Source organism: Verruconis gallopava, assembly GCF_000836295.1.
Source record: "Verruconis gallopava strain CBS 43764 unplaced genomic scaffold supercont1.12, whole genome shotgun sequence".
NCBI classification, from domain to species: domain Eukaryota; kingdom Fungi; phylum Ascomycota; class Dothideomycetes; order Venturiales; family Sympoventuriaceae; genus Verruconis; species Verruconis gallopava.
This window is the reverse complement of record NW_015622148.1, coordinates 546,617-572,295: the sequence shown is the minus strand read 5'-3', so window position 1 is coordinate 572,295 and position 25,679 is coordinate 546,617. Positions and strand designations below refer to the sequence as shown.

The window sequence follows — 25,679 nt, the reverse complement described above, 5'->3', positions numbered from 1 at the left end:
GACTGCCGACTGACAGATGCCCGAATCTCCGTTTCGCCACACGTGATCTGTAGAAAACAAGTTAAGGTACAGACTTCGGATAGTGGCGATATCATGCACGAAAAGTGCTTTGAGCGCCAAGTTAGTAAGGCCTATAGCGGCTCTTTCCATCAGCACTGATTTCTCAAAATAAAAATTCTTGACAACTTTTCACGCTTGCGTCAGGACACTTGAAACCAGCGATGAAAACGCTGTGAGTCGACTAGGCGCCGTAGATACAACTCTCGTACACTTTTCTATGTCTATGAGCGCAGGAGTGCCGACTTTGCAAGCGCGAGAGTTTTATGCACCTGGCCGTTCGTTGGCATTCTATGCCGTAAGACGTTGCACATTGAGCAATCACAGAGGGAACTTCGACAAAGGTTGCAAGTCCGCGCTTCTTCCACTATTCGAATGACCATAGATCACTCTAGCATCCGAAAATCCTCTGCGTGGTAAACTTGTAGAAAAAGGGTGCTAGATGTCGGGGCCTTGCTTGAGCTGGTCAACGTGTGCAAGCGAGCTGCATGTCACCTGTCACAAGTCACAGTGATATTGATGTGGCTTCTCCTCGACACCAGCAACGGTGTGGATAATCACAACGCAAATTGCAGCTATAGCGTTTACTGCTAGACCGCAAAAGGAGGCAAAGAGGGACCAGATCAGACGCTCGAGGCCCGATCTGGATCATTGTTTCTCGAGCTGGATTTGAACACTCACGTAGTGACTCCTCGCAAGACCGCCGTCCACGGCATGACAAGCAAAGCCGTCATTCGCGCCGAGGGCCAATCGAAAGACCACCCCAGTAGCGTCAGGAACCAACTCGGCGGGAACGGGCTGAAGACGTCTGGCCGGAAACGTGGCGGTGGCATGACGATCACACAACCCACCACCCGTTCGGCGGCTCAACAAGGACCGGAGAACGCAACGAGCGTGTTTGCGTATGTCTCTGCTACAATTCCATTATATGCGCTGCGATGCGCCGGCAACGGGCGCATACATTGGGCTGCGTCGAGATGGACGGGGTGCTCAGGAGGAAGCGCCGGGAGGGTCCTGCGAGCGGGCGCTTACAGCAATGCACCTAAATCTTAGCCTCACAGCGCGGGCGAGCGAATCAGCAACCTGCTACACCAAACCACCGCATGGAATCCTGGCCTGGATCGTCTTCGAGCATGTCTTAGCAGACTCTGCTTTCTCCCGCTGTGACCAAAGGTGATTGGCTTGTTAGTGCGTGAGTAACGGTCCACTGCTCACCATCCACCAGGGTGAAGGACGGGGATGCATAACGATGTGGCGTCCACTGCGATGCGCGAATCTCGAATGCTCGCCCAGCGCCTCGTCGCAGGCTGGGATTGGATCTTGTGCCTCTTGTGCTTACGCCCAGCACACTGACTTTCTGTCCTGCTCTCCTCCTCGAACCACTATTATCTCTTGGCTTCAACCTTCTTCATAGTCTGCAACAGGAACTCTTATCTGACCTTCCAGATCCAACCACCGCAACACTCGGCCGCTCAGAAGCCGGCCAACTGCGAGAACATCGGGATCTGCTTTTGACTTCGCGGGCGAGGGCGACACTCTATACAACCCCACTCGTACAACGAGCGTGTACGCATACCATCGTCAGAATGTTCTCCTGCGCGTCGTTACTGTTGGCTCTGTCCATGTGCTGGAGCTACGTCGCCGCACACACCGTCATCACGTACCCAGGATGGAGGGGAGACAACCTGAATACGAACGGCACAAACCCTGACGGAAGCGTTCCAACAGGTTCGCTGGGCATGAATTGGAATCCGCAAACGGGAGGCTACGACTTCCCTTACGGCATGCAATGGATGTATCCGTGTATGTCCTGTATCTCATGATCCTCTGGCTTAACATGAAGCTAACTAGAACGAAGGCGGTGGCCTGCCAATGTCTACGAATCGCACAAAGTGGCCTGTAACAGGCGGCGCACTTGCCTTCCAGCCGGGTTGGTTCAATGGACACAAGACAGCATTTATCTACATCAACATCGGCCTTGGCACAGAGCCATTGAACTATTCGCACCCGATGGTTCCTGTGTTCCAAATAGTCGGTCCGACCAACTTAATGTATCCGGGTACATTCTGCTTGCCTCAGATCCCTCTACCGGCCAACATCACCTACAACATCGGAGACAATGCGACAATACAACTGGTTGAGGCTGCTGTGCACGGAGCCGCACTGTATTCGGTATGTTTTGCGCTGCACAGGGTAACCGGCATATGGAAATAGCCGCTAACATTTTCGAATAGTGTGTCGATATCACGTTTGCGGACCCAGCAGACGTAGCGCCAGTCAACTCTTCGAATTGCTTCAACTCGACGGGTGGCTCGGAAGGCGGACCGATGGGTATGAACTACGTCTTCACAGCCAGAGGTCTGACATCTAGTGCATCGCCGCTAATGTTCAGCTGGGCGGTGATTGCAACATTCGCAGCTATGGCTATCTTCGCCAGCATTTAGCTTCGACTCCAGATTCGAGCTTTTTTTTTTCTTTTTTTTTTTTTTCAAACCGGTTGCTCTTTACGTCGCGAAAACATTTGCTACGGGGTTGGAGTTGATTGAGAGTTTTTTCCACAGCTGTCTAGTTGCTGTTTTATCTGGCTGATAAATGCGGCCTAATGGCTTCCGAAGTCTTGCTTTATTCCAGGCCTAGGGCTAAAAAGGCCTACTGTACATATCATCTCTTACGCAGCATGCCCCTCTGACCTATATGGCCGGTCAGTGCAAGGCTGGTCAGGCAGCTACTCGTCTACATTAGAGTAAATAGACGACGGCACGCCACAAAAATTCGAAACATAGCACGAGGATGAACCGTAAATGTGACTTGTCAAACTCGCCGTTCCTGCAAAAACACTACACTGGCAGGCTGGTTAACTGAGATTGCTGGAAACTGTGTTTGTTTTGCCTTATCTACTGCGAGCATTTCAGTTATAAAACTCCTCCTTAATGTGATAAGAATCTAGAGATCATATGCACGTCATTTCTAGCTCGTTAGAAAGCTCATGTTTAAGCACGTGTTACTGGGTTGCCTTACTGCATAGCGCATAATCCTTTCCGTAATATCTATGTATAGCGAGGTGGCTACACCATCTACGGTGTGGGCGCAGCCTAGGCTGCAAGGCCGCAACTAGGAACCCCTACAGTTTGTGTAGCTGGGACAGTTTGAGGCTCTTTACTCTCAGCTTTCGCAATCACTGCAAGTTCACGATGCCGCCATTTCGCACAGGCACAATAGAACGGCTAGATAAGCCGTCATCCTACACAGCTAGCAAGGTACGTTGCATCTGCAGGTCATGCAATTGTTGCGCGGCAATGGCTTCTGTAAACGGCGCATGTGGCTAAGAACGAGACCTACGCAGAACCGCAAAAGAAAGCGCAACCAGGAACGTGAGCGGAGACGCGAGTCTGGCGCGAACGGTACGGGTGACGATGCGGAGCGCGACGAGGCGAACAGGGCGAATAGAAGTCCAAGTCCTGAGGACAAGCTGAAGGACGCGACGACGCTCTATGTTGGTAATCTGAGCTTTTACACCACGGAGGAGCAGATTCATGAACTCTTTTCCAAGTACGCATCCATCGGGATGATGCTCAAATGTACTATGCTGACGTGCGCCTACCGGACAGATGCGGAGAGATCAAGCGTTTGGTAATGGGCTTGGACCGCTTCCAGAAGACTCCGTGCGGCTTTTGTTTCGTCGAATACTATACTCACCAGGATGCGTTGGACTGCATGAAGTACATTGGCGGTACGAAACTCGACGAACGCATCATCAGAACCGACCTTGACGAGGGTTTCGTGGAAGGACGTCAATACGGTCGTGGCAAGAGTGGTGGCCAGGTAAGAGACGAGTATAGAGAAGAGTTCGATCCGGGCCGAGGTGGCTATGGACGAGCATTCGGACGTGATAATGAAATTTAGGGCCTTAAGTTTAAAAGGCAAATGGGATAATTTGAAACAAGGCCGATGACAGCATGCATGAAATGGTGTCTTGGGCGCAGAACTTGGGCGAGCGATGACATTCCACCTGTTCCTTGTACTTGACTGGAGCATAATCAGGAGCCCGTCCGCCGATGTACGTAAAAGCGATCGATACCCTCAAAAATATAACAAATTCTAGGTTCAAAATGCACTGTCTAAACGCGCATGTCTCGATGATGCACAGTGCGGACTCATCCGACCGTTCTATACCCTCCTCATCTCTATGCTTTTCAAGACCTCACCAAGCCACCACACATGTATCCTCTTATCATCAGCTAGCTCTGGGTGGAAGCTTGTGCCGAAGCAATTGCCCTGACGCACTGCAACAATATCTCCGTCGTCTCCAACCTCCTCTGCTAAAACGCCTTTCTCGTTCAGTGTTCTTGCCCTTCCGGGCAAGCGACACATAACCTCCACTTCAGCGCTCATCCTCTTTTCGGCCGCCTCATTCTGTGGCGTCTTGCTCGGTGCTACGACCGTCTTCTCTCTCGCTGCTTCGCCACTCTGTATACCGGTGACATGTGGCAGAATTTTCTCCACGACGGGTGCGCGTATGAACACGCTTCTGAAGGGCTTTCTTGGTTCGCTGAGGAAAGGCATGACAAGGTCGGCCTCGAAGCTCTCGACTTGGCGCCCGAAGTGATTCCTGTTTATACGGACGTCCAAGCCGCCGATGAGCTCTTGCCCTCCCTTTTTGGTCCTGTTTGCGCTCTCGCTAAGAAGAATCAAACCCGCGCATGTCCCCCACACGGGCTTGCGGAGCACTTTGACAAAGGTGCGTAGAGGCTCCAGCATCGAACTGCGCTCGGCGACGAGGGAGATGGCCGTGCTCTCGCCTCCGGGTATGATCAGAGCATCGCACTGGTCCAGTTCGCTCGGCGTGCGGACTTCAATGATTTTCCAACGTACGTACGTGAAAGATGCGGCGGCGGCGCGGAGGAGCTGAACGTGCTCGCTAAAAGCGCCTTGAAGGGCGAGCACGCCGACTGTGACCGACAGGACTGGTTGTGACAGTGTCATTGCATAGCGAGAGGATTTGGGATCACAAAGCGCAGTCTTTCTTAAAGGACCAAGATTCGAGTCACGGCTGGACATGGATATACGCGGAAGAGACACTGACTTATCTTTTTGATCGCCCGATTACGGAGACTTGAGTCGACGGCGATTACCGCACGGTTCAGGAACGTCCTGAATTGGATCACGTAACAAGAGCGACGGTCGAGCCACAATTAGCTTGTATACTTACTTCAATGCGCTTTTTATTTTTCTTTTCTGAGAAAGGCCGAATGCGTTTTGACTTTGCACGAGAAGAACTTGCTGAAGAAGCGGTGTTTCGGCCCCAATCTGGAACGTGGGAACAGCAGACGTAAAAGTCTCAAAAGTTCCAATCAAGACAGCAATACCACTCGTCCCCAGCGGATTTACATGCCGTCTTAATGTAGAGTAATGCACTAAGTCAACTTTCCGTGGACTTCAGTGTGCTAGCAACATCATGGAAACCACGTCGAAACGCAGCCTAGAAGAAGTTATCTTGGCGTCTCAGGACATGAACATGTTGGAAGATGAATGTGAGTCGTGATCGATAGTCGTAATGAATATTTGAGAGCAAAGCAAAATTGTGGTCCTTGGCGAGCCCTCAGAGTGGTTAAACGTCTCGAAAATGCGTGGTAGGCGTCGATAGTTTCGACCTGTTTTGCTGCTGGGCAGCAAAACGTGACGAGCCCAGAAAGTTTTGCAGCACTCTCAAAGCCGGGCTAGCCAGGTGTCTAGGGGAAGAGTACTGATGCAAGAACCAAGGAATGCTATTTCTCTGCAGGTAGCCGAGCCTGTGCTCGTAGCAATGATGTTCAAGGACAAAGACAAGACACAATATTCCTAGTTTTCAGAAGGTTCATTTGAGCTTGAAAAGTTTTCGAATCCCAAGGAATTTACGGGGCATTTGCACGCTTTGCAAACGAAACCTGATCTGCTCCAGAATGATCATCATCTATTAACCTGCGAGCCACAAATCGTGGACTCGCTGCTTCTTGTCAACCAGAAGACTCTTGACCAAATCGCCGATTGTTTCTGGCGATATACACTGAGCGGTACCAAACCTGCACTCCAAGTCAGCACGATGTCTCGTGCATTGAAAACCCTCATACCAAAGATGAATACGTCAGGAGTCCAGCCAAGCAAACCATCCGCATCCAGGAATAAAATCAGACGAAACAGCGACATGTTCTGGCTCTTGTATACGATGCGAGGTGTCGTCCCGGATGTCCGGAATGCGATGAAGTCGCTGAAAGACTCCTTGATTTTCACGTGGATTTGAGGAGACAATCCGTGTGAACAGCCCAAAGAAGCTCTTTGATTGCTCTTGATGGGATCCTCTCACATGTTCTATGTTCTTCTCATGGCTATGACTTCACGGGCGCTCTTCCGCATCTGAATTCTTGGAATAGCATATGTATAATCATGGGTTTCTGGCGATTGTGAGTTGAACACCGTGATAATAAGAACGTATTGACAATTACCGCATATTTCATACTTGGCATGGACATATACTTCTACATTTGCTTGGCGCAATTCCATGCCTCTTGGACCACATCCGATCGTAGCGGACAATCACCGAGCGGCTCGATTCTGAAATGCGCGTTGCCAATTGCGTCTGGCTTTTTTTGCCCACTTTCTGATGTGCTATCCATCAGGCTTCGAAAACAAAGCAGGGTTGTCAAGAACTCTTACAGAGGTATCTCACAAAGTCGCTCCATACTATGGCGATGTTTCAAGATTTTGGACATCGCTAGGCTCTCAGAACTTTTGCCTATCGATATGCTTCTCTACGCGACTGAAGCCGATCCTGTTCACCCGAGTGTTTGCTATCCCAGCAACGTCAGTTTCTCCATGTACTTGCTTCACGGACTCTCGATGCGAAGCTTGATGGTAACTCTCGTCTTTGAGCCTGCCGCGTTCTGAGCAGGAATGCTCAAAGGACCAGATGGCTTTTCTCTGCTATCCCATTTCAGATCGATGGACTCTGCTCTTCACACTATCTCTTTTCTTCGTTATCCTGATCGCATGTGCGCACACAAGGGTAACGAGAGTTAACCTCTCTTTACGAAAGCAACGAAATCACTTGAGCAGTTTGACATGGGAAGTTGTGGAAGATACAAGCTCCTAGTTCGCTGCAATCGGCGATCAACGGCAAGCAGAGCATATCATAACACCGCATAGCAAATTCAAAACATGACCACGAAGTGATCCTTGGTGGAACTTGTTCCATTAATTCAACTATAGACTACTAACCTGCTCCACAGACATCTTTCCCTCCTTAAAGGAGCCATCCCAGCCATTGATAGTGAATTCTGACATATTGTTAGCAATCACTTTCACATAGCGTTGACGTAGAAATACGTACGGTTAACGGTCGTCGTTTTGAACTTTCGAGCTGACACACCATGCTCAAAGAGAAGATCGATTTCACCAAACGTTCTATCTTTGGTCTCTGGCAAGCGGAACCAGCACCATATGTTGCAGAGCAGATTCGTGCCAGCGTAAAATAGAGCGGCTTTTGCACCCCAGTTCCAGCCTGGGATCTGGTCAGATAATTCGGTAGAAATGTGCGGCAAGGACTTACTCAGTGGCGACACCATCCTGGGAGTCACAGAATTCGAGAAAATGCCTGTCAAATTATAGACAAATCGACCGATGGTGATCGTCTTATATCTCAGCTGTCCACTGGGGGTCTCGGCCACGATTGGATAACATGCAGGTCCCACCGTGATCATGTTACACAGCGTGCTTATCACGAACAACACTGCGACACCAATCTTTGCATCGTGAGAAGAACTGAATCCCAGGCCACCGATGGCGATGAGGCAGCAGAACATGAATGTCAAACCACCCATGTAGATGGTAGCGCGTCCTACACGTGGCATCAGGAACCAGCAGATAATGCCGCCCACAATGTAGCAAGCAGAGAGAGCAATGTTGACGTCGAAGGCTTGGTCGGCAGTGAAGCCTGCGGATTCTAAGAATACAACAGAAAAGCCGAGAATAGCATTGCCGCAAAGAATCTGAGCGGCCCAAACGACACAATTCTGTTTCAACGGGTCAGACTGGCATAGGTAGGATGATAGCGGTAGCTAAACTCACAATTTCGGTTCGTCGCAAATTCACACCTTTGAAGCAGTCGGCAAAGCTTGTAGCCGCGCCTTCTGCCTTCTCAAGCTTGGTAACGTAGTTGATATATGCCAAGGTAGTTTTAATACGTTCCTGCTTGTTCTCTTGGTGTGGTAGAAGGCGATTCAAGCTCTTCTCCGCCTGTTCAAATTTGCCTCGTCGAACGGCATTCCACGGCGACTCGGGAGCAAAGTATGCAGCGAAGAACAAAGGTACCGGCCATACCCATTGAAGTGCAAAAGGCAGGCGCCATGCAATGTCCCCACTCAGAGTCGATACACCTCTGATGACGCCGGAGGACAGAAGGATCCCTGCGCCCCAGCACATGCAAACGTAAGCAGTTACATAGGGTCGGAGGACAGTAGGCACAATCTCGCAGGCATAGGTGGTAGACAGAGTCTGTGGTCATCAGCCATCAAGCATATAGTCCATCATTCGACGCTGTGCTAACCTGAAAAACACCCCACGGGATGCCACACATTGCTTCACCGAATGCTAGTACAGACAATGAAGGCGCGAAAAAAGGGATGAAGATTGTGATGGCCATCCAGAACATAAAGAACATCATCGTCGGTCTGCAACCAAATCGATCTTGCGCGTACATGTTGATGGCTAGACCTGCGAGCTGACCCACGACAGCAGAATTCGACAGTCCAGATTGCCAGGATGGAGGTATAGCTTTGGTACCGGGCTTGTTTGGTACATTGACACCAAATTTTTGTTGGAACTGTTCCTGTCCGTAAAAGGAGTTGATCTTTGCCAGCGTTAGTGCTCTTGTCCCTATTAAGTCTTGGAAGCTCCCTACCGTGACTAGATCAAAGCCTTCCATGACAAGGCTGGTGGAGAGGATCATGGCCCAGAAGGTGGCGGTCTTGTACTGCTTCAGTGCTTGTCGGATAGTCAGGCTTCGATCCGCGGCATCAGCCTGTTCAGCCTGGCGAACTAGTTCTCGCAATTCATTCTCATCGAGGGCGAGCCCCTTAATCTCGCGCTCGTTTGGTTCCACGTAGTTAGCCATAGCTTCAGTATTGGACTGCAGTAACTGATGACGGGAATAAAATCACCGGGCGGTCTGAGCAATCATCCGATGCACATCTTCAGATTCTTATACCCCAGAACACGGTGAGTGGGGTAGGATCGTCCACGCCATGTGCGAGTGTGGAGGAGTCTGGGGAAAGCAGTTCTTGACCAATTTTGGCCAAATTGAGTCCGATGGCCTGTCTGCCGAAATTGCTGTCCGACGGAGTGAGGGGATGCAGTCCGAGTTCATTTTGAAGGCCGTCAAGTCATGACGGACGATGGGGCTGGGTTTTGGAGCCATCATCACGGAAGAGGAACAGTGTGGTCGAGGAATGGCACACGCCCATCGGACTGAACACCCTGTCTCCCACCGGAATGCCCAGCGGAATAGAGATGAGTTCGTCCACTGACGACAGCACTAACGTTCCAACTCATCCGATCGGCGCTTGCTATCCCGAAGTTTATATAGTGACGTGTAAAAGTTTGTGCTAGTCCATCGTAGAAGCCATTCTATGTAGATGTTTTCATGACAGCCATTCTTTCTCATGTGGGATTTCACATACTCAAGATCAAAGTGCGTGTAGCTCATTCTTCCAAGTTTATATGAACTACAACCGCCATGACATACCCACAAACCTCGTTCGTACATACAAAACTGTCCGATGGTTCGCTTCTTGGCCGAACGCGACGTGTTGCATGGCATAATACCCTGCCTCTTCAGCTCAACATTCTCAAGACCACAGGCCGCTATGATGCCTTCAAGCTCGAGTACAAGGCGTGCTATAATGATGAACCTGATCATTGGCCCATTCCGAACCACCTATTCTGGGACAGTGATGTGGCAAAATGGATTGAAGGCGCATGTTACTTCTTGCACGATCACAAAGACGAAAAGGTTGAAGCTGCTGTTCACGAGCTTGTGGACATGATCAGAGATGCGCAACAGGATGACGGATACATAAACATTCACTTCACAGTGGTGGCTCCAGAGCAGCGATACTCGAACCTCCGCGACATGCACGAGCTGTACAATGCGGGCCATCTGATCGAAGCAGCCCTCGCGCACGAAAACCTGTTTCGCAACCAGCGGCTTCTGCAGCCCATACTCAGATACGTCGATCTTATGTGCACCACGTTCGGGCCTGAACAGAACCAGATCCATGGCTATCCAGGTCACCCTGAGATAGAACTCGCGCTCCTTCGACTCTACGCCCATTCGAAGGATTCGCGGCATCTTGCGCTGGCAAGATACTTCATCGAAGAGCGCGGGAATCCAACAGGCTGCAACGGACGACATTTTTACGACGTGGAAGCAGAGAAGCGTGATGAGCGGCCTTTTGAACGGCCGAACCACTACCCACAACGACGCTCGTACTGGTACCAACAGGCACACAAGCCTCTTCGCGAACAGCGGGAGATTGTTGGACACTCAGTACGAGCCATGTATCTCCTGACAGCCGCTGCGGATCTCATGCGATTTCCTGACAGAGATAGTGTGGACTACAGGGAGACGTTAGCCACGCTGTGGAATAACATGGTTCAACGAAAGATGTCGGTGACTGGAGGCATAGGGGCGATGAAGCAGTGGGAAGGTTTCGGAGACGAGTATTTCCTGCCCCAAAGCACAGACGAGGGGGGGTGCTACAACGAAACTTGTGCGTCTATTGGTGTCATGCTACTCGCTAACCGCTTGTTGCACTTGGACCTTGACCACCGGTATGCTGATGTTCTTGAGCTTGAGTTATACAACGCAGTGATGACCGGTATGAGTTGTGATGGTAGCAAGTTTACGTATGTCAATCAGCTTGGTAGTAGCGACAGAGACCTATCCAAGCGCGAGGTGTGGTTCACGTGCGCTTGTTGTCCACCGAATATATTGAGACTCCTTGGCTCACTAGGCGGCTACGTCTGGGATGCCAAGGTCAATGATAAGCCGGAAAGCGTTCACGTAGATATCGATGTCCACCTTTTCACCTCAGCAACACTGCTTGTGTCGACCAGTCGAGGTGATGTCAAACTCTCTCAGCAAACGGATTATCCATCGACAGGGAACATCCAGTTCGACCTCGACGTTGCCGGAGATGTCCAAGTCGCAATACGCATTAGAGTTCCTGGCTGGGCAAAAGGCTACGAGGTAAGATCTGGTGTGTGTTCTAGCGAATTCATCGCTAACTGCTTGCAAGATTTTTCCGCAAGCAGATCTTCAGTCTGAGAAAGGCTATATCGAGATCCCATCGGCCTATCTGAAGACGCACAGGGCCTTCAAGCTCTCCATACCGCTCGAAATCCGCGTCATCTCACAACCGGAAGCAAATGCCAACACAGTTGCGTTAGCTCGAGGTCCCCTAATATTCTGTGTCGAGGACATCGACAACCCATGGGTCAAAGACCACTTCAAGTCAACTCACCTCGACCTCAAGAATACAGAGTTGACTGTAGACATACAAAAAGACGATCATATAGGAGGCGAATTTCCGAGAATTAAGGCCAAGGGCGGGATTTATGTTCGACAAATTCATGCGGCATCTTTGCCGGGCTCTGAGCAGGTCGTCTACCAGCCACTTAGCGCAGCTGATGAGAAAATTGGCACCAACGAGCTGCATTTCATTCCATATTTTTTGCGAGCGAACAGAGGCGGGAGAGGGCAGATGCGGGTTGGTTTAAAGAAGCTGGTGTAAGTAATGATAGAAATTAAGAACTTTTGCTCAAGCATAATTATTATGGCGCCAGGATAATCTGAATTTCAATCTGAAAACACTAAACTGCCATCAGAGCTGCGTAGTCGACTTGTGACAATCTAGAGAGAAAGTCTGTCGCTTCCGCGGCGATGCCCCAGTTGTCAAAAGTTCTCAGGATATCCATGGCTTGTTCGAGGATACGTAGAGGACCCAGTGGAGAGCATATATCTCCTACACCTCCGATCATTGCTGGTATCCGTGTTCCTTCTTGAATGAAGGCCTGAACCAGCTCATCGTCGCATGGACGATCTAGATTGATTGAAGCCGGAAGAGGATTTTTGGAGCTTGTTGTCGTCGTGCAGGGGGTGCTTGGGCTGTGAGTTTGCAGAGGCTGACGCTCGGTAAATATGGCGAATGCCCACAAAACCAAAGCTGCCAGCACCACGGCATGAGCTTCGTAAAAGGCGCCAACGCTGAAGCGTCTCAGATGCCAGAAGGTGACTCCAGCATGGATGATGGCAAGTCGAGCTTTCGCGCAATCTTGTTGAGCCCAGGTACGCACAATCGTCGTCAATTCCAGCCGTCTTTGGCATATCTCATTGTTTTGCGACATGAGCGACGTTGCAAAGTCTTGTATTTCGCCATATGGGGTGAGAAGAACAATGCGCGCAAGATGCAAATGGGCGACGGTCGGATGTTCAAGCCCAGACGCAGCACCAACGACGCTGTTCGCTCTCCAGTGCAAAGTGTCTAAGCAATCGCATGAGGCTTCACGCCATTTGTGATACGATGAGAGTGTTGGAGGCCAGGTCCACCATGGCATTCCAGCGCTGACATCGTGATCAATGCCGACAGTAGACCATTCCAGATCGCTTTCCAGGACCCCCTTAATGTGCCGCATGTGATGGTACAATCCGTGTATCAACAAGATACGACTGAATTCCCCAAGTGTGGATCGCACCTCTCGGCGGACGAAGATGTCTTTAACAGAGTTTTTGAGGGATGATGTTGCTGGAACTGTGAGTTATCCTAGAAAGACCATCAGGAGGGCAAAGTCGACATACTGCCTGCTATCACGGCGATTTCTCGCCATTGCTTTGCAGAAGGCGCATCCCAGAGTATTTCTGCGCACGGCAGAGGGATTGTTGGAAGCATTGAGGGCAGAAAGGCGTCCTCCTTCAGAAGATAAGACCACATCGAATCAATCATCTGCTACTTTGTCAGAGGCGATGTTGTTACCATGCTGTATTCTTACCCAAATGGAATACGCCAGCCGACAGTAGCGCTCGACGGTGATCCACTCGAGCCAGCTACTGACCGTTAGGATATCCTCGTCATTAGTTGCAATTAAGCTGCCATGACGGCAAGCAGCGCTGCATAGCATCTTGTACGCTGTGACTAGATCTGCACGCCAACTTCTAGCCTTCTGCAAGCAATTTCTGTCACCAGAAAACATCATGCCGATGCTATGCAAGAGCTTGGCAGTAACATGACCTGTGTCAATTGGTTCGTTCTCGTGCTCAGCCTGCAAGAGAATCAGCATGGAAATCGCGCACCAGGTGATTTAGCGCTACACTTGCCGCAAACACCAAAGCCCTTTGGAGAAACTCGTGCATGGTGTCCACATATCTGAATTTTGAATCCCCTTGAAGGAAATGACTGCCGATTGTTGCAATGCCTAGCGCCAAGAGCCATGATGAACGGTCCAGCGTCAATGTCGACAGATGAAGTAAAGGGAGTATTTGGTGAAAATTGTCGAAGTATCCTAATATCATGACTTCAAAGTCGTGCTGGTTTGGAAAGTGACTGGACGAGAAAGATGGGAAAACAGCTGATGGTGTCAGACAGTAGCTCTCGAAACGATCCCTCATCTCTTCCCAGGCATCCTGCCGCAAGAAAGAACGAAAACGCAAGGACTCATCCTCAAGTTCTGGTGTCAGTGGCCTTGAGATAGGGAAGCAGAATGGGTTATTGCTTTTTGCTTGTGTCCGAAGTGGTGGCCTTCCAGCTCGGGTTGCGTGCGGTCTTTTGATTCTCGGGAGTCTTGCACCGTCACTGTCTACATACAATTCGCTGCTCCGCATGACGCGCTCCACTCCAGACTCATTGGCGCTGACGGCTAAGTGCGGCACGTCGCTGCTGGCGATAGAGGACGGTCCCAGCGGATCATTGGGCGTGCTCAGTGAGGCCATGCTCGCAGAACCAGCAACATTACCCTGCATGGAGACATCTTCAGTCTGCTGCACGCTCTCTAGCATAACATCAAAGGTTGAGAGCACTGAAGTAATTTGGCTTTGCTGACATGGAGTAGATTGCGAGGTTGGCACCGTGCTAGTCGAAGGTGGCGTGCAGTAGTCGACGGAAACTGGACTGTCGTTGCCACTGGGCAGAAGCGGTGCAGAACTTCGTCGAGCCGCTGCATCTTCCTCATCTACTGGTCTTGAATGCCCTCTTGGGGTTGTCTGCGGCTGACAATCTATCATCTTGTCGATGCATCGCGAGCATGGCAGTGTCGAAGAACATCGCGACTTGGCCACGACACAAGCTTTGCATGAGCGCATTCCTTTCTGCTTGCGTCCACTTGAGGTTACAAAGTGCGTTGCTTCGTGACGCGTCAGGACATCGCTTCTTGTAAAGCGCTTGAGACATTTATGGCAGATGAACGCAGCTGTTGCAACATGGATCGCGGAGTGCCGTCGCAAGTGCTCGCGGCGAATGAAGCTACGTTCGCATTGCGGGCATTGATATCGTGTCGGTCTGGTTGCTGGTGAAACGGCGACATCGTCCGCCATAGAGATTACCCACAGTTAATCGATGGACTTCAATCACGATGGGGCATGTTCAATAACTTAGCACGCTGGCAGCAGCAGCTCACGTGTTGCACCAGGATCCTTGCAACCTGGGGCTTTGAGGAACACGACGGAGAGGAAGAAGAGACGCAGCAAGGCTTCCATCAGACAAAACGCAGGCGGATTGGCACCATTGTAGCTGTCTCAGGTTGCGTCCGGCGAGGAAGTTAGCAGCAGTGGCAAGTCGTTTGGGTACTCCGGTGGGATGGCGCCAACAAACACGTGAGAGGCGAACGTGTGGCTGTATTCCAAGAACCTGGAATCGGAGGAAAAACAACAGACTCAAAGCAAAGCGTTTGTGCTCCACTAGCCGTGTTCCATATCTGCACAAGATTGTGCCGGCTCAAGCTGTGAACTGGCCGTTCGACTTCCCAAGCAACAAGGCAGAATGGCTCGTAATATTTGCATGCTTGAGAAGCGTAGGGACGCCGATGGCTGCCTCAGGCAACAAAACACTTCGGGTGTCCGGAGTCGTCCTTCGCGTTTAACCGATCTTTACATGATCGACCGTTTGCTGTCTGGGGAATGGATGTGGGCTGACCATCAAGACCCTGACCATTCTTCGTGCTCTTTTCCCATCTTCGTACATCTCGCACACCTCCAAGCACCTGGAATGACGAGTCTGCGCGCATCAGTGCTTGTCAAGCGGGTCATTGATCATACTGTATGTCAGTCTGTTTTCCAACGGCTTTCAGGTGCCGGTTACGTGCCATGGAAGATTCAAGATGCACATCGAGCTTCGCATGTAGCAACCACGCCACGGAATTACTGAAGCCGCTTCTATGCCAAATCTCGCGTGAACAAAATTAACACAGCCATGGGAACTCAAGGCTTCAACCACGGGATGAACCTGTTCGACGAACTGTTTCCCGAAGAGGCCGTCCGCATCCACGAACGCAAAATTCACTCCCTTTGACGACATCCTCGCCTTCAGTGCGGACCCAGCCAGATCCCACTACGGAAGTTCCCGCACCTAGCAAGGCATATTGACTACAACACAAATGCTGCACATTACATGCATCTAGTTAAGATGGCAGCCTTCATTTTGAGCACATTTGCTGCTTTACAGTGCACAATGGATCAAAACCCTCTAGATATACATCCTTCTATGCTCGTGTTGCCTCGTCCCTCAACGAGATGATGCCCATGATAACCATGTCGGTTGAGAGCCGCAGATCAGTCGAAAAGTACTTTTCATGCCGAAAGTTCCGGCCGTGACCATGCTCTTCTGTTGCATCCCCGTTCCGCAAATGATCGCAACAACGGGTGATATGGCGGGTTTGCGTCCTGGGAGCAGATTCAGAACCAAGACGTATTGATGCAAGGATCTTGAATGTGAAGTGAGAAAGTGAACGGGGTTTTGATGATCAAGAGGGCGCACATTGTAGCTGAGCTCGAAGCAGGCGCCATATCTGTCGCAGACTTGCAAAGCCCGCACTTTCGATTTCTACTATTACGAATCGCACACAGGTGATAGTGGTCACGCAATCATATAGGTCGTCGTCCAAAGCAGAATAGGTCCATACAGTCGGTATTCTGGAAGTAATTGCTACGACACGGGGAGAAGACCACAGCCGACGCTTGCAAGCGAGTATCACTCATGAGCCGACCCGTGTGCAACGCTGCTCAACCTCTGCATTGTTCATGCAAGGTCCCAGCTCAAGTGATGGCAGCACAGCCAAGATGTGCGAATGGCGTACAGAGCGCGCATATGATTGTCTAGTGCGAAACAACACTTGAAGAACTTTGCTCCTCCAGTTCGTTAGTGGCACAGCACGTGTGGAAGGACCTCCGGCTTCTAAGCCGAAGAGCTGTTCAATCGACTGTGTGACAAGGATCCAAAACCCGTGCACCAAGGGGACCAGTGCCACACTGTTCCCGCAAATAAAGAAACAAAAATTCTTGCTGTGATTCCTAAACATGTGTGCTGACAGCCCCTTGATAAAAAAAGAAGAAGATAGCGTGAAGTGGCTGCACGACATATTCTCATGACGCGGCAGCAAGCGTAAAGGGTCATGGGATTACCAGAATCGGTTGCTTCAGTCGAAGAAAGGGCGACTTGTTAAGTAATCTTAGGCTTGTCTCTTAACTTAGCATGTTCACCCCAATGCCCGCTATAAGTCATCAGCCTTACAGACATTTGCATGGGACACCCCTTGGAGAAGCGGATACCGTGGTTAGCGGCGAGCGCACAGTCTAAGCCCTGCCAAACGCCAAGACTTTTGCTTGGGGCCGTCCGTGAAGCCCGAGTCCAAGCTGACACTCTTTTTTTGGGTGCGCTTGAGGCCTGGCAGGATTTGCAGCCGACGGTGCTGACGGCCGGCGCTGGCCTTTTGAGAGTCTGCCAGAAGGAAGCCGGCATGTGCGGAGACGATTCCGGCTTAGAACTAGTCTGTCGATCTTCTTGGTAAAAGCTAGCCTTCTTTGACACGCCTGCGCAACGGCCGACCGTTCTAGCTCTGGGGCCGCGGACAGCGAACTGGTCCAAAAACTCCCGAGCAGTGCGCTCCGTCGACAGCAGGATAGCCTCTGAGACCGGTCCAGCGCCGGGTCGTCGTCTGATGACGAAGGGTGTGTGATTCAGTAGGGACGAAAGACCTTCGTTCAATGGCTTTTTCATAACCCACCCATGCTTTCTCCAACCTCACCAAGTGGCGAAGGCCAGCCGGACTCAGCCGAATCTAGCAGAGGTAATGCACAGAGCGCTGTCGCAGGACACTTCATTACATCGGCTTTAGCGCAGGTAAGATAGACACAGACCGCTTCATCATGTCCCCTCACGCCGGAAATAAGAGCATATAGCAGAACTGAATAACGTCTTTCTGCGACGTGCTCTGGCGTATAATCCAGTGGTGCGGTCTGTTTCTGCTGATCAAATACTATCTCGACACGGCAGCCCGCTGCATGCCCCTTTTATAGTCGGCATCTTTCCCGTACAAGTTTTGGTCAGCAGATGCAGCATCAAACCTCCTTTGTTTGTTTTCACCTTCTTCATCGATGAGTAGAGCAATCGCCAAATCTGCACAGGCTGAAAAACCCGCCTTCGTCTTCATAGATGAGTCGGCGAAGTCCACGAAAGATAAACGACGGCAAATCCGATCGCAAGCCAAGCGTTTTGCCATCGCCGAGAGGAGCAAGCGTCCGAGGGAGATTCGCTTCGTCAACATCAAGGGCTCAAAAGAGGATCAACACCGTACCGAGCAAGGTGGCAGCAACCCGGCTGAGCCTGATAAAACGAACGGCAAGAATTCATCGGCTACGCCGAGGAGAAGCGTTATAATTCCAGATCTTCCCAAGCGCGATTATGAAGCCGCTCGCATCGAGCATGGCTTCGACGTCTTTCTCCTTTCCGGTCTTGCGTCCGTTCATATCGGCAAAGGTGCTTCACTTCATCTGTACGAGGCCAAATTAGGCGACTGGTTGAAAGGATTCAGAGAGCCGTCATACCTTGATTTTGTTCCTGCTTATTATGGATCTAGCGAGCTTGTACGGAGCACGGTAAATTGCACCATGGCTCAATACAAACGCGAAATGTGTCCGTCGTCGGGCGTCTCCGAGGCGACGGTTTTTAAACTCTATGGCATAGCTTTAAAGGACCTCCAGATGGCTCTCAATGACGTCGAGAGGAGATTGCAGCCGGATATACTCCTGGCCACGGCCGTGCTGCAACTTTTTGAGGTATGTCCTATCGCGCGCCTTGCATCTGAACCTCTATGGGATAAGGAAGTATCACTGACCCTTGGTAGCTCCTCCAGAATGAAACGTCAGGCCGCTGGTCATATCACACTCTTGGTCTGATGCACCTTCTTCAAATGCGTGACCCCGCGACGTATTCCGAGCTTGAAATGAGCCTTCTCGCAAGCCAGTTCGGTCCATTAGTCAATGAATGCTTCCTTCGCCAGATCGATTGCTTTCTCGAAGATCCAAAATGGGAGGGAATAATCTTGTTGCTGCAACGACAAAATAGGTTCGTCACCTCCATGCTCTCTGCGCAGACTAAGCTTCCGCGTTACATTCGCATCGCAAAGGAACACATTATGGGGAACGGACCATGTGATGCCGTCGAAAAACTTCGAGTTTTGGAGGAAATGCACAGCGTTAAAGAGTTCAGCTACCGGTGGGAGGAGGAACTCCGAGAACAGGCGAAGAGGGACGATACCATTCTCAATCTTCACGAGTTGCCGTGCGCTTTATGGTCACTTCAGCTCAACCTCAACAGGTTGATGGTGAGCCTTGATCCATGGGCGGATGACGCCCAGATACTCGAGCAGGAAACACAAGAGCTTTCTGAGAGAATCATGGCATGGTGGGATTCGTCCTCTAGGATTGATGGTGAGCGTGAAGACAGATTTTACACGTTCCCAATTCCCAGTGCGCAAATTTGCCTGGCGACAAGATTCGAGTGGCAGTGCGTTGTTGAGGGTAGACCTGGTTACGTCGACAATCAGCGAGGTGTGGTTCATCGCAAGATATTCGAGAACATGGTCACGCTGATCAAGTCCAAGCCTCCTACACGGAAGGTAAGTTAAGTTTGTCAACCATTGTTTTGCTGGCCTACTTACCAAACATCGGTGCAGTATAAATATGTCAAGTCGCCGTAACAGTATTATAATATTTTCCATCCAAGTGTCAAGGCCCTCGAATGATTTTGCACAAATCCGTAGACCGAAACGAGAGAAGAAGGAATCAATGGACTCAAAAATACGCTTTGTAAGTCTGCCTCACTGAGCAACTGCCGGCGTTTTTTTTTTTTTTTTTTTTTGGAAAGAATTACACATAGATTGTATAACAAGATGTGCATCTCCCTTGGCTTACCACTTCACTCAAGTATCGTGTATTACACTGGGCCAGTTCATGGCTGGAAAAAGAGTAAATGCCCGAGCTCGACTTGCAAAGGCACTGGCCTGACGTGTGAGGACAGAGGTCGTGGCATATATAAGTGAGAGGCTGACGTCACGTCTGACCGAAATTCGAGCTAGAGATTTGAGAAACTAGTCCGGATAGAGACACGAGCTATTCGAATGGGGCCAGAGCCATTTTAGAAGCATGCGAATAATGGGCGGTCTAGGGAGGGGAAAAAAAAGGAAAAGAAACAGGGGGGGAAGGGGGGGGAGAGGGAGGTAGGGACCTTGGCAGAGAAGGTTTGATTTGAGCATCGGAGTGTTTGTCACGTCGGCGGATTTCCGCCAAAAATGTGTTGGTCTTGTTGATTATACGATCAAAGCCGGCAGCCGAGGTCTGGGTCAGCTGTCGTAAAACATAGTAATGGCACTGTCTATCGTAGTTTTATACATCTTGAGCTCTTGACTGTTCATCATGTTTGTAGCTTTGGAACACGTCATGCAACTCCTGCCGTTGCCGAGCCAAATTTCATGTTTGATAACCTGGAACATACACGTCTTTTGCGACTTGAGGCTGCGCAGCTGCACAGTCGTCGCCGATCCTGAACCCATTGCTACCCCATTCGTTTTGAAGAGATCCGTGTCCGAACGTGCCGCCAACAACAGTGGGGAACATCATGTCGTCATAAGTGCCTGCCTGCACGGCGTACCACTCCTGCGAGAAGCCGTGAGCTTGGCCGTAGGTGGTGCGGCCAAGAAAGTCCCACGGGATCTGAGTCGCGTTCATCCAATCTTGCTGGTTGACGCTGGCTCCTAAACTGGTTTGCGCGGGAGGCTGCGAGTGATATGTCTCCATGTGCAGCGGCAAAACGTTCCGAGGGTATGCCGGTGCACTGACTGGAGCAACAGACGAGGAAGAGCTGCTGGGGAAAATTTCATGGTTTGTAGCCGTCTTAGGCGTCGCGGTTGATTCTGGACGTGGGTCACTGAGTGCTCCAACCAGACTAGCGAACTGGCAGCCGACTTGAACCAAAGTTCGGAACGTTGCGGCTAGTGGCATGTTTCCAACTAGTGTCAGAAGCTCATCCACAGAAGCTTTACGTGCCTGGTCTTCTGGAGATTCGGGTATGTCGGCAAGCTGCGGAATAAAGTTGAGACACATAACAAAGCATGACTGATAGATGTAGTAGACGTCGAGCCAGCTTGTGCCGTTCAAAATGCCTTCTTTGTAAAGACACGTCCCAAGAGCGATTACGGCCTGAGCGTCTGTTACACACTGGTCAGCCAGCCTAACAGCTTCGTTTGATATGCTCGTCAGGCTCGGCTTTGCTGCGTCCTGCTGCTCGACCATATCAATCTGCTTATTGACACGACTGATAAGGAATGGTCTAGTGACGAGAGCTCGCACGTGATGATATAGGATATTGAGCAGTAATACTGCACGACGTTGCTGGATATGAACAGCACTTCTGCCTACTCGTAGGTGCGAAGGAAGCCTGTCATGCCAGAGTTGTAACTCATGGAGTAGAAGCTGAGCGCTTGCCGTCAACGCGTCTCCGTCACTAGGAGATCGTACTTCGGATGCGTTGTAGATCTGCTGTTTCGCGCGGAAAGCCAATCGTGTCAGCTCAACTGTGACAGCTGTTAGGCGTGGCAAGCAAATGCTGCTTTCAATAGCTTCTTCCGGGAAGGTGATGGTAACCTCCGACTCCTCAATTGCTGATGGGCGACCAAGAATAATACACAAGTTTCGTTCGAACACGTAGACGGTCCACCATATCTGCTTCCTGATGTTCTGCTCCAATTCGTCGAAACCGACGTTTGCTCCTTCTCTATGCATTCCTAATGCGATGGCCATTCGGGATGCGCATCCCAGCAACATCCAAGACGCGTTTCGCTCGCCAACATTGTGGTAGTATAGTTGTAGCAACATTAGAGCCTGAATATTTTGCAGACTGGTGGTCGAAACAAGGTGATCCACATAGCATCTAGCGATTCTCAGATAACGCTTTTGAATAGCTGTCGCCTGACTTCCAAACGGATCAAGCTCTTGTGAGCCAAAGACAAAGATGAGCGACAGTACGCATATCCAGCCAGGATCCGATTCATCTGGTGGTGTTTCCGACTTCCACATTGCTTCGTAGCGTAGCTGAAACATGGTCTGGTGAAAAAGAGGATAGTTAGGATGAACATGGTCGAAGAAGGCCTGTTTAAGGGTATCTGCTGTTTGCTTGTCTGGCAGAGTAAACACCGCCTCTGTGGGATCTTCTTTGTCTTGGGCATCGAGGACGCGCAAATACAAGCCTCCATCCTGGGGGCGAAGCGCTGAATTCGCGTCGATGGATGACGCCGAGACTCGGCGTTGCGCTTCTGAAGGTCCGCTGCTCGTGGGTTTGACGAACTCAGCCTGGAGGGTTTTCTGTTGTCGCCTGGACAGCAAAAACTTCGGGTTGTGACTGATTCGAGCAACCATCTTGCGAACAACGGCCGCAAATCCTAGTGAGGATGACGGACCAACATAGTGTCCGACCCCGTGCGGCGCGTGGATCAACTTCTCGTCCCGCACTCGCTTCGGCGTTGCCTTCAGTGGAGGCGTGGACGAGTTCGACGTCCTGAATTCCTCCCGGACAGAGTCCGGAGCGGGCGTAGGTGGAGCCTGAGGCGAGTTTTGAAAGATCTCCGGGTTCGTTTCTGTAGATTCGGGATCCGGCATGGGAATTCCTCTCGCCTTGCCGATCTTAAGAAGGGACTCTACATCATGAAGATCCTCCTCCGGCAGCAGGCCCTTGACCAAGGCATCGAGAGCGCGATACCTCAGACTCAGACTTTCGAGGCTGCCGTACACTCTGTGTTTCCTTGGCAGCGTGCTTTCGCAGTGCACACCGGCGCCGGCGCAATTGGAGCACTTCTCGCCGGGCGTGTTGCGGATGCATTTTGCACGCCTCAGCTTGCAGCGATCGCAAGAGACAGCCGTGCGACGCCTCAAGGCATCGGGCACAACTCGTTTGCGCTTCCCGATCACCGTCGCAGTCGCCTGCGGTGTTGCAGACTTCGTGGGCGGAGCGCCCAGTTGGCCGAGGTCAGCTGCAGAATCAAGCATTGTAGTTGAGTTATCCCATCAGCAGTGAGACCGCTTCACACAGGGCAACAGCCTGCGTCAAGGGCTCAATGAAGAGAATCGCATGCTTCTGTGGATTGAGATGGACGAGGTCGGGAGCATACAGCCATGACATTTCGAGACGGCGCCGTTCACTGACTCGGGACGACTCGCTGACGACTTTCGGCGCCCGCGTGCCCGCGCCGCGATCAGCGGTCAACAGCCCCGCGAAGCTTCTTCTGGTTCTCCCTTCACCTGGGCCATCCTCCTTTTGTTAACTCGAGGGCAAATCACCGTCTTTCCACCAATCGGCACCGTAGCTCGGCATCCACGGCCGGGGCTATGGCCACCATGATGGCCCTGGTCCTGGACGCTTCCACCGTCAGGCATTTAATTTAAAGGTCCTTTGCCATGGCCGCAGCCGGGAAACATTCAAACAAAAAAAAAGTTTCTGTTGCACGTCACGAGAGTGATTGGTGAGAAACCAAGCTGTAGAACATAGAAGCTTTCAGATTTGTCGTTTGGAGTTTCTGATTACAGTGTCGTCCTCATTTCAAGCATGCGCGAGAGTCAATAAAAGAAGCTATTTCTTCCGCTACCTTACACCCCGTTAGACACCTTAAGGAGGCAGCCAGATGGAACACGGTTCAGTGATGTTGCTCAAGCCACGAGGGAGTATCAACTTATGAAAGTATTCCGCTTCGCCATGCCTGCGTAGAGCCGAAGGAAACGTTGATTGGCAAATTGTTCAATCCAGAAGCTGCTCCGCCTCCCAGTGATGAGAGATAATTTATCCTTTATATGACCCGTCCCCTCACCTGCTCAACCGTCTTGATTTTGATATCCCGCCAGCAACAAATGGCAACCATGGCAAGGCTAAGCACAGACGTTGAGGCGATAAGCATCACTTTCTGCGCGTCTCCGTATGCCTTGACGATAGCATCACGGGTGGGCGTGCCCGGTGGATAACTGATCTGGATGTTTATACTGTTGTAAATATCCATCATTTGGTCTTGAGACTCCCGAGGTAAGTACTTTTCAAGCTTTCTGGGAAAGACAGAGGTCCAGATGGTGGCAGCAATTGCTTGGCCGATGGCGCCGCCAATGCTCGCGAACATTCCTTCAACTGCAAGAACGGCAGCAACATATTGATGTGTAGTGGCTGCAAGAGCCGCTATCTGCTCGCAAATGACCAAGGTACCGCCAGCTATCGCGATCAACAATTGGCACATGATCACGAAGCCAATTTTGGAATCTGATTGCCGGAAGTGGATCATCAAAGCAACACCTAAAACCGTGACTGGGAAGCCGAAGAAGAGTGCAAGGTGTTTGAAGCGGCCTGTATGTTTGATCACAACTCCAGTTATGATTCCCCAAAGACACGACCCAATCGAGTATATATTTGCAATATAAGTAGCGTTCGTGATAGACAAGTTGTTGACGACTAGCAGGAAGCTGAAGAAATAACTCTCCCAGAGATAGAACTCGACGAAAATAATTGAAGATAGCACGTAGGAGCCAAGCACTGTACGGTTGGTCAGAAGCTCCCATGGCATAAAAGTCTTAGGTGCGGAATATTTCTCGTAGACACCAAAGACGATTAGTGCTGTAACACCCCCAACGAGCATTCCAAGAGTCAAACTGGACCTCCATTTCTCTTTCTGGTAGCTATACAATGCTAGCGAGAAGAGCAAAAGGGCAAGACCGGCCGTGAGGAGAAGAAGACCTGGAAGGTCGAATTCGATGGTGTAGTGTTTGAGGGACTCAATTATGTTGCGGTCACTCGTACGTGAAGGTGAGAGGCCTGCCCTCTTCGCCTTGGCATAATTCCACATAAACAGAAGAAACAGTGGCACGCACATAGCGGGTGTGACTATGCAGAACGTGCCGAATCCCCATCGGAATCCCGCATGACGCACAAAAGATTCAGCTGCAGGGCCAGCTACCCATGTCGTTACAATGTACGGGGAGGAGGCAAAGGCGTACATGAGACCTCGGTTCTTCAAGCTCGACGTATCGGAGATGAAGACATCGAGCGAATAAGCCATGCCGTTGTGCCCGATCCAGTAGAAGACTTGCGCGGCGCAATACGTGGTGACGTTATTGCACACTGCCATCATGATCAGACCAATAGTTTGGACGCAGACCATGAGAAGAAAGCCTTGCGGCCGTCCCCAGACATCAAGAATCTTAGCCAGAGGCAACTTGAACAGGCCAGCGATCAGGTTGGACATGACTCCCGTGAGAGCAGTCAAAGAATGGCCCTCGAAGTCGCTAGTGACGTACGTGTTCAGCGAGTTTGCAATACCCTGTTGTAAGGAGTTGACGAAATAGATAAGGAAGATGCTTTAAATTCATGAGTTGCAGGCCTCGGAAGAATGCATTTGCAACATAACTCACAGCCCGTACGCGATGAAAAGCGTTCTCTTGCTCCACACCGCCGTGGTTGCCTCAATTTTCTGGATTCCATGTTGGACGTTCTTCGACGAAACGTCTTCGCCCTCTCTGTCCAGGAAGCCAACAAATTTTCTCTGTTCGTTGATGTCGTCTCCGATTGGGATTGTGGCATGTGCAGCTTCGATATCGCTGGGCGGGTTTGCAGCGTGACTGTGGATACTCATATCTGCGGTCGCCTCTTGCACATTTGACATAAGCTTGGTGGTCATGATCAGTGTTGATGAAGCTAACAACGTTCATCACTTTGAGATTCCATACTATTTGAAGGCAACAACGGGACATAGCGGGTGGAAAAGGAGCGGATAAGAAAGGAGTAAAGAACGCAAGGCTGAATGACAAAGACTGTTTAAAGTAACATGGAAAGTACGGCAAATATAGCTTGTACGGTTTTTCCGTATTGTGTTCAGACACCAAGATGGGTTAAAACTACGGAAGAAATTCACCATGCAGAATCAAGACATAGAAAAGCTCTTTGACTCGTCTTGCATTCTCCCTCCTGTGACCAAGAGCCGAGAACAGTTTTGTTAGCCAAGTGAATCAGTCCAACATCCAG

The 25,679-nt window shown here is 50.7% G+C and overlaps 8 protein-coding genes across 13 annotated transcripts; 3 read left to right on the top strand and 5 right to left on the bottom strand.

Annotated features, from left to right (window-relative positions):
• The first annotated feature begins 993 nt into the window (after positions 1 to 993).
• Positions 994 to 2,846, top strand: PV09_04405 (uncharacterized protein). The gene is made up of 3 exons (XM_016357743.1): positions 994 to 1,860; positions 1,916 to 2,229; positions 2,292 to 2,846. Exons 1-3 carry the CDS (start codon positions 1,644 to 1,646, stop codon positions 2,499 to 2,501), a joined length of 741 nt encoding a protein of 246 aa, XP_016214535.1. The 5' UTR covers positions 994 to 1,643; the 3' UTR covers positions 2,502 to 2,846.
• Positions 2,847 to 3,227: 381 nt separating this feature from the next.
• Positions 3,228 to 5,267, top strand: PV09_04403 (nuclear cap-binding protein subunit 2). Its single transcript, XM_016357741.1, has 3 exons — positions 3,228 to 3,314; positions 3,401 to 3,606; positions 3,666 to 5,267. The coding sequence occupies exons 1-3, from the start codon at positions 3,249 to 3,251 to the stop codon at positions 3,958 to 3,960; spliced, it is 567 nt and encodes a 188-aa protein (XP_016214533.1). The 5' UTR covers positions 3,228 to 3,248; the 3' UTR covers positions 3,961 to 5,267.
• PV09_04404 (pyridoxal 5'-phosphate synthase, glutaminase subunit Pdx2) lies at positions 3,944 to 5,106 on the bottom strand. The gene has a single exon (XM_016357742.1). It carries the CDS (start codon positions 5,038 to 5,040, stop codon positions 4,225 to 4,227), a length of 816 nt encoding a protein of 271 aa, XP_016214534.1. The 5' UTR covers positions 5,041 to 5,106; the 3' UTR covers positions 3,944 to 4,224.
• Positions 5,268 to 7,293: 2,026 nt separating the features above from the next.
• On the bottom strand, positions 7,294 to 9,202 carry PV09_04402 (uncharacterized protein; the record flags this gene model as incomplete). The annotated part of the gene is made up of 6 exons (XM_016357740.1): positions 7,294 to 7,367; positions 7,421 to 7,591; positions 7,640 to 8,102; positions 8,158 to 8,583; positions 8,636 to 8,938; positions 8,990 to 9,202. 6 exons carry the CDS (start codon positions 9,200 to 9,202, stop codon positions 7,294 to 7,296), a joined length of 1,650 nt encoding a protein of 549 aa, XP_016214532.1.
• A 2,681-nt stretch (positions 9,203 to 11,883) lies between these two features.
• Positions 11,884 to 15,096, bottom strand: PV09_04401 (uncharacterized protein). Its single transcript, XM_016357739.1, has 4 exons — positions 13,463 to 15,096; positions 13,138 to 13,407; positions 12,947 to 13,091; positions 11,884 to 12,893 (listed from the first exon to the last, which is right to left on the bottom strand). Exons 1-4 carry the CDS (start codon positions 14,672 to 14,674, stop codon positions 11,962 to 11,964), a joined length of 2,559 nt encoding a protein of 852 aa, XP_016214531.1. The 5' UTR covers positions 14,675 to 15,096; the 3' UTR covers positions 11,884 to 11,961.
• A 1,099-nt stretch (positions 15,097 to 16,195) lies between these two features.
• Positions 16,196 to 19,491, bottom strand: PV09_04400 (uncharacterized protein). Its single transcript, XM_016357738.1, has 3 exons — positions 19,294 to 19,491; positions 18,179 to 19,240; positions 16,196 to 18,124 (listed from the first exon to the last, which is right to left on the bottom strand). The coding sequence occupies exon 3, from the start codon at positions 17,349 to 17,351 to the stop codon at positions 16,794 to 16,796; it is 558 nt and encodes a 185-aa protein (XP_016214530.1). The 5' UTR covers positions 17,352 to 18,124; positions 18,179 to 19,240; positions 19,294 to 19,491; the 3' UTR covers positions 16,196 to 16,793.
• PV09_04399 lies at positions 17,226 to 19,807 on the top strand. Of its 6 annotated transcripts, XM_016357734.1 has the most exons (6): positions 17,226 to 17,474; positions 17,759 to 18,409; positions 18,478 to 19,251; positions 19,309 to 19,441; positions 19,560 to 19,600; positions 19,653 to 19,807. In XM_016357734.1, the coding sequence occupies exons 1-4, from the start codon at positions 17,361 to 17,363 to the stop codon at positions 19,330 to 19,332; spliced, it is 1,563 nt and encodes a 520-aa protein (XP_016214526.1). In that variant the 5' UTR covers positions 17,226 to 17,360; the 3' UTR covers positions 19,333 to 19,441; positions 19,560 to 19,600; positions 19,653 to 19,807. The 6 variants fall into 6 exon arrangements, with proteins under 6 accessions (XP_016214526.1, XP_016214527.1, XP_016214525.1 ...); XM_016357735.1 differs by lacking the exon at positions 19,560 to 19,600; XM_016357733.1 differs by having other exon boundaries at positions 19,560 to 19,807.
• A 90-nt stretch (positions 19,808 to 19,897) lies between these two features.
• PV09_04398 (uncharacterized protein) lies at positions 19,898 to 22,811 on the bottom strand. The gene has a single exon (XM_016357731.1). The coding sequence runs from the start codon at positions 22,670 to 22,672 to the stop codon at positions 20,102 to 20,104; it is 2,571 nt and encodes an 856-aa protein (XP_016214523.1). The 5' UTR covers positions 22,673 to 22,811; the 3' UTR covers positions 19,898 to 20,101.
• Positions 22,812 to 25,679: the final 2,868 nt, after the last annotated feature.